This window comes from Lampetra fluviatilis, chromosome 19 (assembly GCF_964198595.1).
Source record: "Lampetra fluviatilis chromosome 19, kcLamFluv1.1, whole genome shotgun sequence".
In the NCBI taxonomy this organism is placed as follows: domain Eukaryota; kingdom Metazoa; phylum Chordata; class Hyperoartia; order Petromyzontiformes; family Petromyzontidae; genus Lampetra; species Lampetra fluviatilis.
The window spans coordinates 4,195,692-4,209,634 of record NC_136293.1 but is presented as its reverse complement, the minus strand read 5'-3'; the positions used below and the strand labels follow the sequence as shown (position 1 = coordinate 4,209,634).

Here is a 13,943-nt window from a genome sequence, read left to right as displayed (position 1 = left end):
ACGACCGAAAGATTTGCACGGTCGTAAGCGCGCAAGCAAGCAAGTTAACTTAATATAAAGGATTTAAAAATCCGCGCGACCACGGGGAGAGAATCCACGATCTCCTGCATACCAGGCACTGCAGATCGTCCCCCCCGGTGTCATTGACTTGGGGGAACGCAACAAGCGTTCTATAAATTGGGCTTCGGCTCTCAGCCTTCCACAAGGCAGCTATTACACAGTCTGTCACCCTTTGAAGTTTACAGCGACACGCGGGTACAAAGAGGCAACATCAGGCCATTTTCTTTATATGACTTTATTCGATTTTGACAATCTACAAACAAAAAAGAAATACACATGATATGTTTCAGAAGACCCTCCTGCATCATACTGAAATATACAGCCAACACTTAAGAGCCACCTTCTCAATGATCACAACAAACAGGATATTATATTAAATGATCCATGCTCCTTAAAATACAGACGTCTACAAGATGAATGAAACAACACAAGGGGCTAACCATATGAAATGCTGCAGGACAAAAATAAGTTAACCCATAATTTTCCTGCCCTTATAAAAATAAAAGCAGGTTTACTACAGTAACCATAAACATTTTACAGTGGCGTTTTGGTCATTGTACACCATGGTACTATTGTGCAATTGCTAAAATTAACTATGCTAATACTATGGTTTACCATGTATTTTTAAACCATAGAACACCACGGTTTAAACCATAGAACCACTAACATTAAAGTATCTCTGTAAAATATATTATGCTTTACCGTAGTATGCCAGGGTACATGTTTCATAAGAGTAGTGGCAGTACACAAGGATGGGTCTCAATGCCCATTCTAAATTAAATGGGCCCTTGAACTCGCAGAAGTCAAGGGAAGGGCATTAGTGTTTGGCTGCGGCATGCAGCATCATGGTCTTGTGATAACATTGAATTCTGGAGTGGCAAATCATCGAGAGAACAGACAAAAAATTCATCGCTTTTTATAGTTCATAAGTTTACAATCTTAATTCGTGATTTTTAAACAACTGAGTAAATCAGAAATCGTGTTCCATCGGTGATCATTTAATTTATTTATAAATTTTAACGTCAAAAACATTGATCATACAATTGTGAAATTTTTAGTTTTGTCTTTAAATACTATATTTCATTAATGCAATTGTTGCAACTGTTTTAAATATAAGCTAGTGTCCCTAATTAATTGACATGTATCTTGCAGTGCTTCACGATAAACTATGACCTTTTTTTTACTCGTTTTTGTTTTTCATGTACAGCGTGATCAGGAATACTTGGCTCAACAACAGTCTTAAGTTAACGTTCTCACATCAACCATTGCTATTGCTCAGGTATTTATACTCCTCTGAGGGAGGGCAATGCACAGCGGTGCCTCACAGGCTAATCTCACAGAGGCATCCTCATTGTCGCTATTTGTGCACATGGAAGAGGGCTGGCCGGGGAGCTCGCGAGCAGGTGGGTGGGTGGGCGGGAATTAGCCATGTGCTCCGTTCAGTACCGGTTTTGGTATTCCAGGTGCCACCGGTTAAAGTCAATGTTGAATGCCACTATGCTGCCAGAAGCCATGCCTGTTATCAGAGTCCTGCGCAGACGGGCAAGGAAGAGAAGAAAACATTGAGATCAGGTTCACTCTCATCAGCAGACGTCCGTACGTGATGGGGAGCGGCGCCGTGGTGGATAGCGCACTGCACTGTGATCGTCACGAGCACACTTCGATCGGTGATATCCAAACCTGCACTGCGCCTTCCCTGGGCTAAATATACGCGTCACAAAGGTCAAAACTTAAAGACTTCAACACCATCATTAAACACTGCCCCATGTATGTATTATGTGGAACTTCTCTCGCATCGTACATAGCCAACCCTGCTAATCGGAGGTGCGGAGCGAGAGAGATATGTGTGTGTGGAGGAGGTTCGTGGATTAACCCAAAATATTAGCAACACGTCCCAAGAGTATCGTGTACTGGCCCACTGAAGAGGCACAAAGCTCAGTGGCTTGTCCACAGGCTGACTTGCACGCACGCTCGCATACACGCAGGCAAGGTGGGTGGCGCGCACCTTTGGTCGTGAGAGATGTCGAGAGCCCGGATGCCTGCGTCGCAGCCGGGGTAGATGTAGAGCTGCTTGAGGTCGCACGCGCGCCACACCTCCACCACGCCGCTCTCGCCGCCCGTCACCAGGTACTGCCCATCGCTGCTCATCAGCATTGCCTGCGCCACGCAGACAGAGACCCACCACAGAGGCTGTTGGGGCAAGTGCTGTTTGCGAGCACCTATTAACCTTTTCCCATTCCGATGACGTACATACACCTCGTCAGTTTGTCTTACCGTTCCATTCCGATGATGTATATTTGCGTCATGGGAACGGAACCGGAATAAAAAGTCAAATAAAATATCTTTATCGGTCCCGAGGCTCCCACAAGGACATGTGGGAGGGCATGGCACAGTTTTGCGCCAGCGATAGAGTGTGGCTATGTCTCTACAGTTCTCTGCGGTGAGTGCAATGTCTCTCTATATAAAATTAATGCTAACCGCTTGCGCGTTCCGAGATTCGGCGGTGAACGGGACGCCACCCTGCAACTTGCAGACATCTCGGAACAGGGAAAGGGTCAAGGCTGGCGGAACAGTTGACTGGGTCGGTGGGAACAGCACCACACGCCTGGCAGTGTTTCGCCCAATGATGACACCAGCATCAGGTGCTCCAAGGCCGAGGTGACCTAGGTGTCGCTCAAGATAGGTGCAGAGCCCACTTGACACTCATGCGCGTGTTTCGGAAACCAAACGCAGGTCACCATGGTCGTAGTTCGGTGCACAATCCACTACGCGATCGCTCACCGAATGCACGCAGACATCACCACGACCAACACCGCACATCAACAAGTGCATCTGCTTTGAAAAATACTGTCAATTTCCTACCATTCATACACATCAAACTATCCATAAAACACCAGTGTTAAAAACCCTGCGCTTCTACAGTAGCGTCATAGGATCTGGAATGATAATGCAGCAGATAAAAGCTGTTTGATATCTAGTGCTGAAAATGACACTGCCTACGACACAGAGTCTCATTGCACAGTGCCGCACATTGATAAAACTTTTACCTCTGAAGGCAGCGATCGCCCAGAGTAATCGATGTGGCCTAGCATCTTCTAAAATCTGCTACTCTTTCACAATCTCATCAAGTCCGGCTCCTCCTCAATTCCCGATCACCCCCCATCGCCGTTCCTGTAGTCCCTTCCCTGTCCACACAGCCCAGTGAGATAAAACCACGTTCTCGTTTTGCTCTTCTCTTCCGCCGCAACGGTCCGAATGGTCTTGCATTGGAAGGGCGGCAACGACTCGGCGAATGGAATCGCGTCGCTCAAGTCCACACGCGTCCGCCACCCACCTTGGTGGCGTCACTGATGTCCATGTGTCCCAGCTCCTTGCCGTTGATGCTGAAGTTGCAGAAGCGTCCTCGCTCGTAGTAGATGACGCAGTGGCCCTCGCTGGAGACGGAGATGAGGCGTGGGAAGCGGCAAGCCTCCGGGCCCTCCAGGGCCCGCAGCAGGTCCCCCGTGATGGTGTGTACCAGGCAGGGGCCCTCTGCGTGCGCGGAAAACACGAGGCGGGGTTGAGCGTGGCTGTGGTGAGCGCGAGCGATGCCGCGTGTATCACGTTACCCCTCTTAACGACCAACGCTGTTAACGACTAATCGTTTGACGGGCCTCCATAGAGCCCAATGTGTTCGCTTACCGACCATTCCCCTGTTAACGACGGGCTGTTGTAGGTACAGTAAATATTTCTGAATGCATTTTTTCGCATGTTTGCTTGTAATATTACGTGTTCATAATATTGTTAGTATCTTTATGTATTCATATTCATTGTTTAAATATAATAAAGTACTTTTTTGGAGTGAAAAAGGTACCTTTCTATGCTATCGGAACGAATTAAGCCTATAAAATATAATTCCTATAAAACTATATTCGAAGCTTTCGTGACTGCAGGAATTACTCTTTGGTTCTTTCGGTAAAGCCACGTAGAAAGAAATTAAATTAAATAATAATAGAATACGACGTTTCGATTGAATCACAAGCAACCATCATCAGGTGTGTTGCATTGCATTACACTTCCTAATTTAACTAAATTTGTTTTCTCAAACTTCCTATTTCTCTCTCTAAATTTTGCTGTGCTTGTTTGTTTATAAGTTCATCGTCTCTCCTCCGGCCGCTATGGGCAGGAATTCCACGCAACTCTCTTATTGTTCTCTACCCCAATTCCCCCCCCCCCTTCTCTCTCTGCCCCCCCCTCTCTCTCTATTTAAGGCCTCGACACAGAGGCGTTGTGTCTCTGTGTCTCTGTATGTGTGTCTCTCTGTGTGTCTCTGTGTGTGTCTGTCTCTGCTTGTGTGTCTGTCTATATCTCCATGTCTGTGTTTTGTCTCTCTCCCAAAATGTAGCAATCTTTGGAAGAACGTAATAAACCAAGTAGGGTGTTGACTGTTGTGTTAGCCGACTCTCTGTGTTGTATTGCATTATATTTCTAAGTTTACTATGTTTGTTTTCTCATTCATTCTTACCTGATGATGGTTTCTTGTGTTGCAATAGAAACGTCGTATTCTATTATTAAATTTATTTTCTTTCTACTTGACTTTACCGAAAGAACCAATGAATATTTCCGATACTTGCTTAACGACCAAATCAACTAACAACCGGTTTCATGGAACCAATGGCCGTCGTTACGAGGGGCTCTACTCTATCGCTGTGTACAAGGTAAACGTACAGGCTCTGCAGTTGCTTGTTAACACCACGGCTCGTGGAAGGCCTCCACTAGAAGGAGCTCTAAGGAGCGCTTCTAAGGGTGTTCTTTTGATGAGTGTTGTGCCCTATGTATACTGCCGGGTGGGCAGAGGTGCGAGGAATGAAGGACGCGCCGAGAGGTGGAACCGGCAACCCCTGGATTGTATGTCCAGTGTGCTCGCCTCTACACCACAGCGGCATCCACATCCCCATGGACTGACACTTAACACCCTCAGACTGAGTTTTTGAAAGGCAACAGCAGGACTTGACCTCATTATGCCGAGCAACAAACGGTGAATCCCGTGTCTGTCTGAAGTGAGGATTTTGTGTAACTAAACAGTAATGTGGGGCCGTCCATAAATGACCTCACGCGATTTTGGACGATTTTTGACCCCCCCCCCCTTCGTCAGACCCCCCCCTCAAATATGACGTCACAAAGCTCTGCCTCCCCCCCCCACAAAAAAGTAAACATGCTTCAAATCGCTTTAAACTATTGTCATTGTAGTGCGTATTTAATATGGCCCTGCACTCTGATGTTGTCGGAGAGAACATGTATTAAAAAGTATATTTAATTAAGGAGAACGTGTTGTCTATATTTATTTAAAGTTGCGCATTTTGATGTGACGTCACATTTCTCAAACCCCCCCCCTCGTCACACATCGTCACAAATGTCTGACCCCCCCCCCCCAGGTGCGTGACGTCATTTATGGACGGCCCCTGTGCATACAACTGTATTTTTGTGAAAAGGAGGTCACGATGCATTGCATCAGCAGTTCTGAACACGCAAATTAAACCACTTTGGTCGGGTTACGCAGGTTAATGTTAGTGCGCACAGACCAGTTTGTTTGGCCCGAGCAATGCGTGCGCACGTCACAGAGCTGTCAATTAATTTAGCAACGAGAAGAGGGATTCGTGGTCTCCCGATTAGTGCTCCGTGTGAATGATCCGAGCAATCGCATACCCAGCAGAGTGTAAACGTGCGGCAAGAAATCATCGCAAGCGATGGCGTTTCGGTGGTTGCAGTGGAATGGGCACATGTGGGCGACAGAAGACGGCAGGTCACGGAGACCGGAATTGGAGCGATGCTTGGAGATTTGGCAAGCAATGAGAAGACCAGGAGCCAGATGGTGGGCAAACCCTGAGCGCAAAAATTAAGCTGGGAGCTCTCGCGGAAGGAAGTAAATGACGGCAAGATGTGGGTGGTATGCGGGGCACATTGGCCACGGAGTCCTCTTTGAAAGAGATTTGGCCCGTTGTGCAGGCGTGCTGCACCTTTAGCGCCGCTGATGACCAGGCCGAGTTCGGCACAAACGGCAACGCATGTCACCTCGCAATCGTGGCCCGTGAGAATGGCTCGCGGAGTGGGGTAATCGCCTGCAGGGACATCACACACACACGAAGACAAAGATCAACCGAATAGCATTAACAGACTGTAGGTGTAAGTGCTGTTAGAGGGCACTTATGAAGGCCGGTACATGCATACGAGGGTGGGGGGGGGGGCTGCCAGCACTACGCCCGACCGCCTCTATGTCTCACCAGCGGCTATGTTTACACACCGCACCAGGTACTCATTTGAGGCTGAGTTGACACAGGGGAGGCCCAGGACCGGTTCACATAATCGTCACTGGCGTGAGCGGGAATCGAACTCGGGTTTGCTGGGTTTCGTAGCGCAGCGCGCTAACCGCTACACTACCCGTTCTCACACGCACGTACACACAGTTGAAGCACCTGCTTCATTTGGAATTGCACACAGGAGGGTGGTGAGGCCAGCATCACACCAACTCAGTGGTTGATATTGCTGCAGAATAGATTCAGATGCTACTTCACACACATGTTGTACATGGGTGGAAATTAAATCCAGATTGCGAGAAACAGTAAAGCAGTGTGCTAACTCCGACGCTTTGTGTATGCACATGCACACACAAACACGTTTTTTAATACACTGCAAACCCAAGGCCTACATAATCCGAGTCATCTGGCTCTACTGCAGGGCCTAAAGAAGGCTATAAATCACGCTTTCGCAATAGCAGAGGTCTTTACAGTACTGCATAACGATTTATAAACGGCAGTGAACTGAATTACGAACCCATATTCTGCACTGATGTGGCCCACGAACCTTTGAGTCTTATCCCCTCACTGTGCGAGTTGTATCTGGGTACACCCTTGAACTCCAGCATTCGAGAACCCTCTCTACTTTCGGAACAGGACCCTCCTGAGACAATCTGGGGACTCGCACTGTTTTTTTGAGATACTGCATTGGCGGGCACTGCACAAAGGGAGCAGCATCGGTCAGACCATCTCCCAGCTACGCAGTGGACAGGGCCACTGTCCACAACGTCGCTGATGGCATACGCGTCTCATTTGAGTGCGCTGCTACCATAAATTGTGCTGACCACCTTTTTGTCTGTAAGAAAGTGGCAGTAAAATGATAAACGCCAGCACCGTGCAATCTCCTCCTAAGCATTAGGCCCCGCACATGCACGATTTTAAATAAATTATGTGAATATTAAATAAATGTTTCAAAATCCACTCAAGAACATAAACAGTGCATTTTTAGTTTAAACAACCAAACATTTTATTTATTTATTTTTGCATTGTGGCCTACGTGTATGTACGTGAGCTGGCATGTAATAATTGCTTGTTTTGAAGCCTTCAAATCATGTGGTCATGGGTAGCCAAGGCATGTGCGATGTCAAACCACAGACAGCCACCCTGCAGCAGACACAGCCACACCTCGACAATGTCACGTGGTTGCCAAGCCCACACCCAGAATACCATGCACTCCCGTCTACTTTTGCTGAATTAATGCCAAGTCCTTCCCATTGTTGTTGCATGCAGGCGACTCTCTCAAGCACCGTTAGTAAGCAAGTGTGACACGCTCTTGCAGAAAGGAGAAAAATAACGCTCTTCCGCTCCGTAGGGCTTCGTGGTTGTGCTACACGGCCCTCCGACGTGCTGCACCGCTGTCTTGCTCCAGTTCCTGAAGAAGCTCCCAGCACGTGGAGCGAAACGTCGGACGTCGTGCCAAACGTCATGCCGAGCGATGCGTGACACGACTCTAATAATGTTCTTCATTTACCCTCAAGACTCATTGTTTTGGAGGGTCCCGTGGTGTTTGACCAATTCTACTTTTGAGTGTTTGCCCTGTGGGAGGAACCGGACTTATCTGGAGAAATAACTCACGCAGACGAAGGAATGACCTTCAAAACTCTATAAGGACTGCTTCGAGAACCCACGAATGATAGCTCAATGAAGTGGCTTAATCATCTGGAAATTTATAGCAGCCAAATACTCTAAACGGATGTTGATTCTAAATGCGGAGGGGACAAACGGGGAGAGAGACATGCAAACTCCAAATATGCAACTGTCAGGGTCGGGATAGAACCCACGACCTCCTGTACGCCAGGCGAGGGATATAACATCTCACCACCACGGCGCCCATCTCCCTGCTCGAGGGGTCTGCTCACACGTGCACCTGCCCACTGAGCAGCAGCAGTGACCGCCACTTTGTGAACAAACGGCGGCTACAGCAGGGGGCAGTGTCAAGCAACCGTCTTGAACTTTTCTGATCCAAGCCGTGACGCCGGCGGCAGCGCCCAAGGGGGCCAAGCCACGTCGAATGTACGTAATTGGAATAAATTATACAATTACAGAGATTAACTGCTGTATTACGTTTTTCACAGGTGTTTGAAATCATGTAATTTGTATGTTACCTGGAAAATGTTTAATTGTGGAAAATAATCTTGACAAGGAGTTTATGATCGTAAAATACCTCGTTTGCTCCTTGTGCAATATTCCTTGAGGACCCTGTACTCATTCTCTGCAATGTTAATGCTTTTTGTCTTTGTTTAGTTGTTGCTGCACGCACGCACCCCAGACCTCCCTTGTAAAATAGCCGGGCAACTGACGAAACGACATCATCCATCATGTAACAAAAAAAAACTTAATGCAGATAAATCTGGAGTAAACCCACACCACGCCTGGCCTCCCAGCGCTTCACACGTGTTGCCGCCGTTAAAGAACAACTTCCAGGGAAAGAAATTTGATGACGGCAGTGAAGAGGCATGTCCTGCGTACGCAGTACAACATTGCCCGTATGGTAACAACATTTTGAGGGTTTCCTTTCAAACCACTTTTGTCGACATAGCTGTAAAACTGCGGCGAGCGGCAGTGGGACATTAATTACTATACTCTTTGGGTCTTTCGGTAAAGTTATAATAATAATAATATTTCTCCTGCCTCAGCAGTTCGCCTGCTGTATTTTTTCACCTGAAGATGATTGCTTGTGATGCGATCGAAAAAGTAGTGTTTTTTATTATTTTTCTATCTACGTGACTTTACCGAAAGACCCAAAGAGTATGAATTCCTGCAGTCACGAAAGCTTTAAGTCATCAATTACTATAATAAGTCGCTTTGTCAAAATGACACGGCCCAAATTTGTAATTTGCATATACGAGCAACACATTTGCAACCCCCCGCCGCCCCCTCCACAACTGTCCCTTGTTTAGCGAAACAGGTTGCCTGTCAAAGAGAACTACGGTATATTGTTTTGATGATGGGCCACTGCCGGAGTCAGACAAACGAGAAGGTGCCACCCTTGCCCCCCCATCCCGACGTACTGTTATTGGGGTTGTCCCCGATGATGTGGTGGCGGCCGCTCCAGTACCACAACAGCAGCGTGGCGTCCCGCGAGCCCGACACGATGTAGCAGTCGCCGCCAATGTAGGACTCGGAGCGCGCCAGGCACGTCACCACGTCCCAGTGCCCGAACACCACCTGCGTCAGCTTGCCTGCACGCAGACGCCACATGCTCACATGCTGACGCGCTGCTTTGCTTACTTGCTTCGTCAACGTTGATACTCTGCAGAACATGCATCGACACGTATGTGTGTTGAACTTCTTTCGCACCGTACACACAAGGTGTTTGCCACAAATGAACGACAATACCTTAGCTGATCTCGTCAAGCAGCATAAACCATCACGCGAACTCCGGTCATTCTCACTGACTTACTTACTCTTCTTCGCTCCCTGTGGAACATAAGGCCGCAACAAGCCGACGCCATGCCGGACGGTTTTTTTGCAGCTTTCTCTGCTTCACCCCAAGACAGGCCCATGGTCTTTAGTTGGTTTTGAAAATGTTTTCTTGTTGCAGTTTCCATAACAACCAGGGGTTGTCCATTTCGTCTGTCCTCTACCCTTTGACCTGTCCGGCATGGTTGGAACTGCTGGGAACCTAGGACTTGTGCCGGCTTTTCTCTCTGGGTCATGGAGGCACACAAGCTTCACTACCACGACAAGGCGACAACCCATCCTCACAGCAGTGGTTTTTGGTGAGCCATCAAACAAAGACGGTCACTGCATTGGGTGCTTTCAGATGCGCTTCTGTCGAAGTCTGGAGCTGTGCACTTTAAAATCTTGCTTTTGGTGTTTCGTTGTCTCTCCTTCCCCCATACCTCCGATGAACACAGTTGGCAATGTAAAGTGCGAAAGAAGTTCAACATACATACGTACAAATACGTGATAACTGCTACGTCGCATGCGTGCGTGCGTGCATGTGCGCGTGCCAAGCTTAATTGCGGAAAGCTCAGGTCTAGTACCCGAGTCCGTGGAGTAGACCCGGAAGCTCTTGTCCCAGAAGCCACAGGCGAGGATGTAGCGGTTGTCGGCCGTCACCACGAAGCAGTGGGCGTTGATCTGGATGCTCTGGTCCACCAGGTCAGTGATCTGCCGCCGATGTAAGCCCGTGTTCGCCGCTGCAGACAAAAAAGAACGACGTGGACACACCAGGTGACGATCTACGCTCAACAGTTCATATCTACGGGAACTTTTTTTGTCAGCTCGGGTTGAGCTCTTAATACTTTCGAAGCTCGCATTGCCTTTGTACCGTTCGCCTTTTGGGGTTGTTCTCCGGTCTAACACCGCTGGCGACACAAGGCCATCAAAAGGAGGCTGTCTCTGGTGTAGGCCAATCAGTTTCAAAGACGAAGCATATGTTATAATCAGAGCATCTTTGTTTACATGCTTCGCCACAAGTGTGTGTGATTAATGCAGACTAGATGCCTCGCAATAGGTATCTATTTGACGTTTGAACATCTTAACACCTGATTTATTGCCAGAAAGGATAAATCCTAATTGTGTTTTGGTAAACAGTTGATCTAGAGTGGCACAAATGGCACCACTACGTTGATGGGAAGCCAACAGCCACACATCAACTCCAGCTGGCCCTGCGTCACCCAAGTCACTTTGTGTTGCAGTGTCGGTGGTAAATGCAGGAGCTAGGTGGACCTTTGTATCGCATAATCATGATGGATTGCTTGGGTAGGCCTTCATCTAGCAGTAGATTGACCATGGATGATGATGGTGATGATGGAGCTCCATGTTGACAGCTCAGAGAAGTCAATGCTTTCCCCTGCACAAACGAGCATCGGCCAGTGCTGATCTCTGTTTTGTCAATCTTGAGCAAGTGATGTAAATGCCACGTTCATGCAGCAGGTACCAGGCGATCCACAACTGCAGACTAAATTTCCTTCTACACGGAGAGATCATTGCTTGAGTGCAGCTCTGACCATCATTGCAACTGTAATGATTCATCCGCTGTAATGATTTTGACAATTTATTAAATTTTCACATTATGGTGACAAGATTTAATTAAATAAATATTTTTTTTCTCTTTTACCACCTTGTTTGTATTGCTTCTCACCTGTCTGCGTTATGCAGCTTTCTTCACTCTATGAGCCTAAATGTAACGCAAGCATATTATTTGCACAAATCGTAAATAATGCCGTGTTGCATGTATGTATTTCTATTTACGGTGAGCATGAGAATCGATATAATCAATTGATTGATTCAATGTTGCATGCTTACTGGAAAGCCTAGTCAATAGCTGGATCTCTGTGCCGAGCTAAAACGGTTAAGCTGTGGTCAAATCGCCTCTGAGCACTAATTGGCACTGAGGTGATGACGTTAGTATTCGTGGGTATGTCGACATTTGAATCTTAAAAGCATCATTAAGACAGGCAAAATCCAAGCATTGGAGACGAATTTACTTTAACCCCAAGTCCTATCAATCACGAGGCGTGTGAAAGCAGGAAATGTCCGATATAAAACACTTTGACAAGGTACAGGTAGTTTGAGCTAGTTTTGTGAACCCATAATTTAAAAGAATCCGGGTACAAACCGATCAAAGGGTCCATTTCTATGGGGAGATGGTGGGACTGCTCGATGGAGTAGCCTGGGGCTCCGCGCAGACCTGACAATCAAAGGGCACGAGTCAGTTACAACACGACAAGCACGGCAAGTAAGAGCAGGTTTCATGGCAGGTGACGATAAACAGCTGGAAGGCTCAATGTCGTTACCATGCTCACACTTCGCTTGCCTGTGTTCGTTTGGAGGTCATCGCATCGCGCGCTTTCGGATGCGCCTCTGCAGCCGTCTGGAATGCTCTTCCTTCCGATATTAAGGAGGCCATTGGAACTATGTACTTTTAAATCAAGATTGAAAACTAATTTCTTGAGAAATGCTTTTTGGGTTTAGTTTGTTGTGCTTCCCCCGAACCCTCTGATTAGCACGGTTGGCTACGTACGGTGAAAACAAGTTTCACATACATACATACAACATTGACAATAACCCACATTTAGCATTCTCCTCTTACTTACAGCAGCATTTCTCACAATGTAGGTTGTGACCTGTGGACCCACCGCCCCCCTGGGGGGGGGGGGTCCCATTGTCACCAAGGAGCGGGGGTGGAGGGGTTCAAGATTCACCAAAAAATAACAGGGCGCCCCTCGTGACGAGATGTGAACTACCTTGCCTGGTATGCAGGAGGTCGTGGGTTCGATCCCGACCCTGACGCCTGCTGTATATTTGGAGTTTGCGTGTCTCTCTCCCTGTGGTTGTGTGGATATTTCTCTGGGTCCTCCGGTTTTCCCCTCCACATTTAGAAACATGCGCTTTAATTTGGCTGATATCAATTTCCAAGTGATAAGCCACTTTGCTGAGTTATCATGTGTGGCCAGGTCGCTTCTGAAAAAGAGCTTAGTGGGCCTTACCTGGTAAAATAAAAACTCGTTAATTTTACGAACAACATTGAAGCCCATCAATTGTCAGAATTACTTGTGCTCAGACGTCACCCCACAAGTCAAGGCCGCTGCGGTCATGAGTATTTTGACTGCATGAATAGATCTCTTGGGTTTTAAAAGTCTGAAAACATCTACCCTACAGTTTGAACTAATGCCTCTCTGCCTGTCAGTCATTCGACTCTTCCCCTGCCTTCTGCATCTCCCAGAAATCTCCGTGTCCTTTTCTCCCCCCCCCCTCCACCACCCCCACCGTGTAGTTTCCCCCAATTCAAATGTCTACTTCTGTTCCAAAATGTCTTCCTCTCTGCTGCTTGCTCACCACCGTTAAGACAGCTGCCCTCCTTCTCCGTGTTGCGCCGCGCGCCCCTCGTCCTATGCCCGGCACCGCATCTGCCCACGTGTGTCTCACATTTCAGGCTCACCATCGATCTCCACTCACTAAGTGCCTCTCTACCCAATGGTTCCACACCTCCGGATTAGCACGGCTGGCGACGTACGGTGCGAAAGAAGCTCAGCATGGAGTACGTACATACGATGCTGAATCCCATGTGCTTTACCTAAATTATAACCAAATAAATACTTATTAATCACTATTAAGCAACAACAAAAATTATAATCTGTGTTAAAAATGCAATTGTCTTCTCGCTCTAAAGAGAATAGCACACTACTCACCTTTATTGGCAGCCCTGATCCAGTCGTAATAATATTATTGAGTTTTTATAGAGAGTGTCATTTATGCAACTGCATCAGACAACGCTGCTTATTTCAGTAGTTTAAATACTACATTAGTATGGAAGGGGCCAGACTCACCGTAGAACACTCACGGTTAATTTGTAACGCTCAAGTAAGACTGTCATATGGAGTAGAGATAACATGGCAAGGGGGAAAAAAATAAACGTTAAAAAGATTGTCCAAATCCAGCCAGTTGGCAGAGCTGCATTTCACTCAAACTCACCAGCAGAAGGATGCAATTTCAAATCTTGTTCATGTATGGTTTGGCCCCATCATCCTTCTAGGGTCAGTGAGTCCAATTTTGTGGGAAATCAACAGCCATTGTCACATCGAGATATGAGACCTTGCC

The 13,943-nt window shown here is 47.3% G+C and overlaps 1 protein-coding gene across 2 annotated transcripts in view; it reads right to left on the bottom strand.

The window, feature by feature from the left end:
• Window positions 1–279: 279 nt before the first annotated feature.
• Window positions 280–13,943, bottom strand: part of LOC144937554 (neurobeachin-like) — a 525,952-nt gene continuing 512,288 nt past the window's right edge. For both annotated transcript variants that reach the window (XM_078864832.1, XM_078864831.1), the window contains 7 exons: window positions 11,962–12,033; window positions 10,382–10,537; window positions 9,404–9,574; window positions 6,057–6,158; window positions 3,395–3,591; window positions 2,066–2,217; window positions 280–1,590 (listed from right to left, as the gene is read on the bottom strand). In XM_078864832.1, the coding sequence (XP_078720958.1) occupies window positions 1,500–1,590; window positions 2,066–2,217; window positions 3,395–3,591; window positions 6,057–6,158; window positions 9,404–9,574; window positions 10,382–10,537; window positions 11,962–12,033 (941 nt within the window). In that variant the 3' untranslated portion in view covers window positions 280–1,499. The remainder of the gene's footprint in view (window positions 1,591–2,065; window positions 2,218–3,394; window positions 3,592–6,056; window positions 6,159–9,403; window positions 9,575–10,381; window positions 10,538–11,961; window positions 12,034–13,943) is intronic.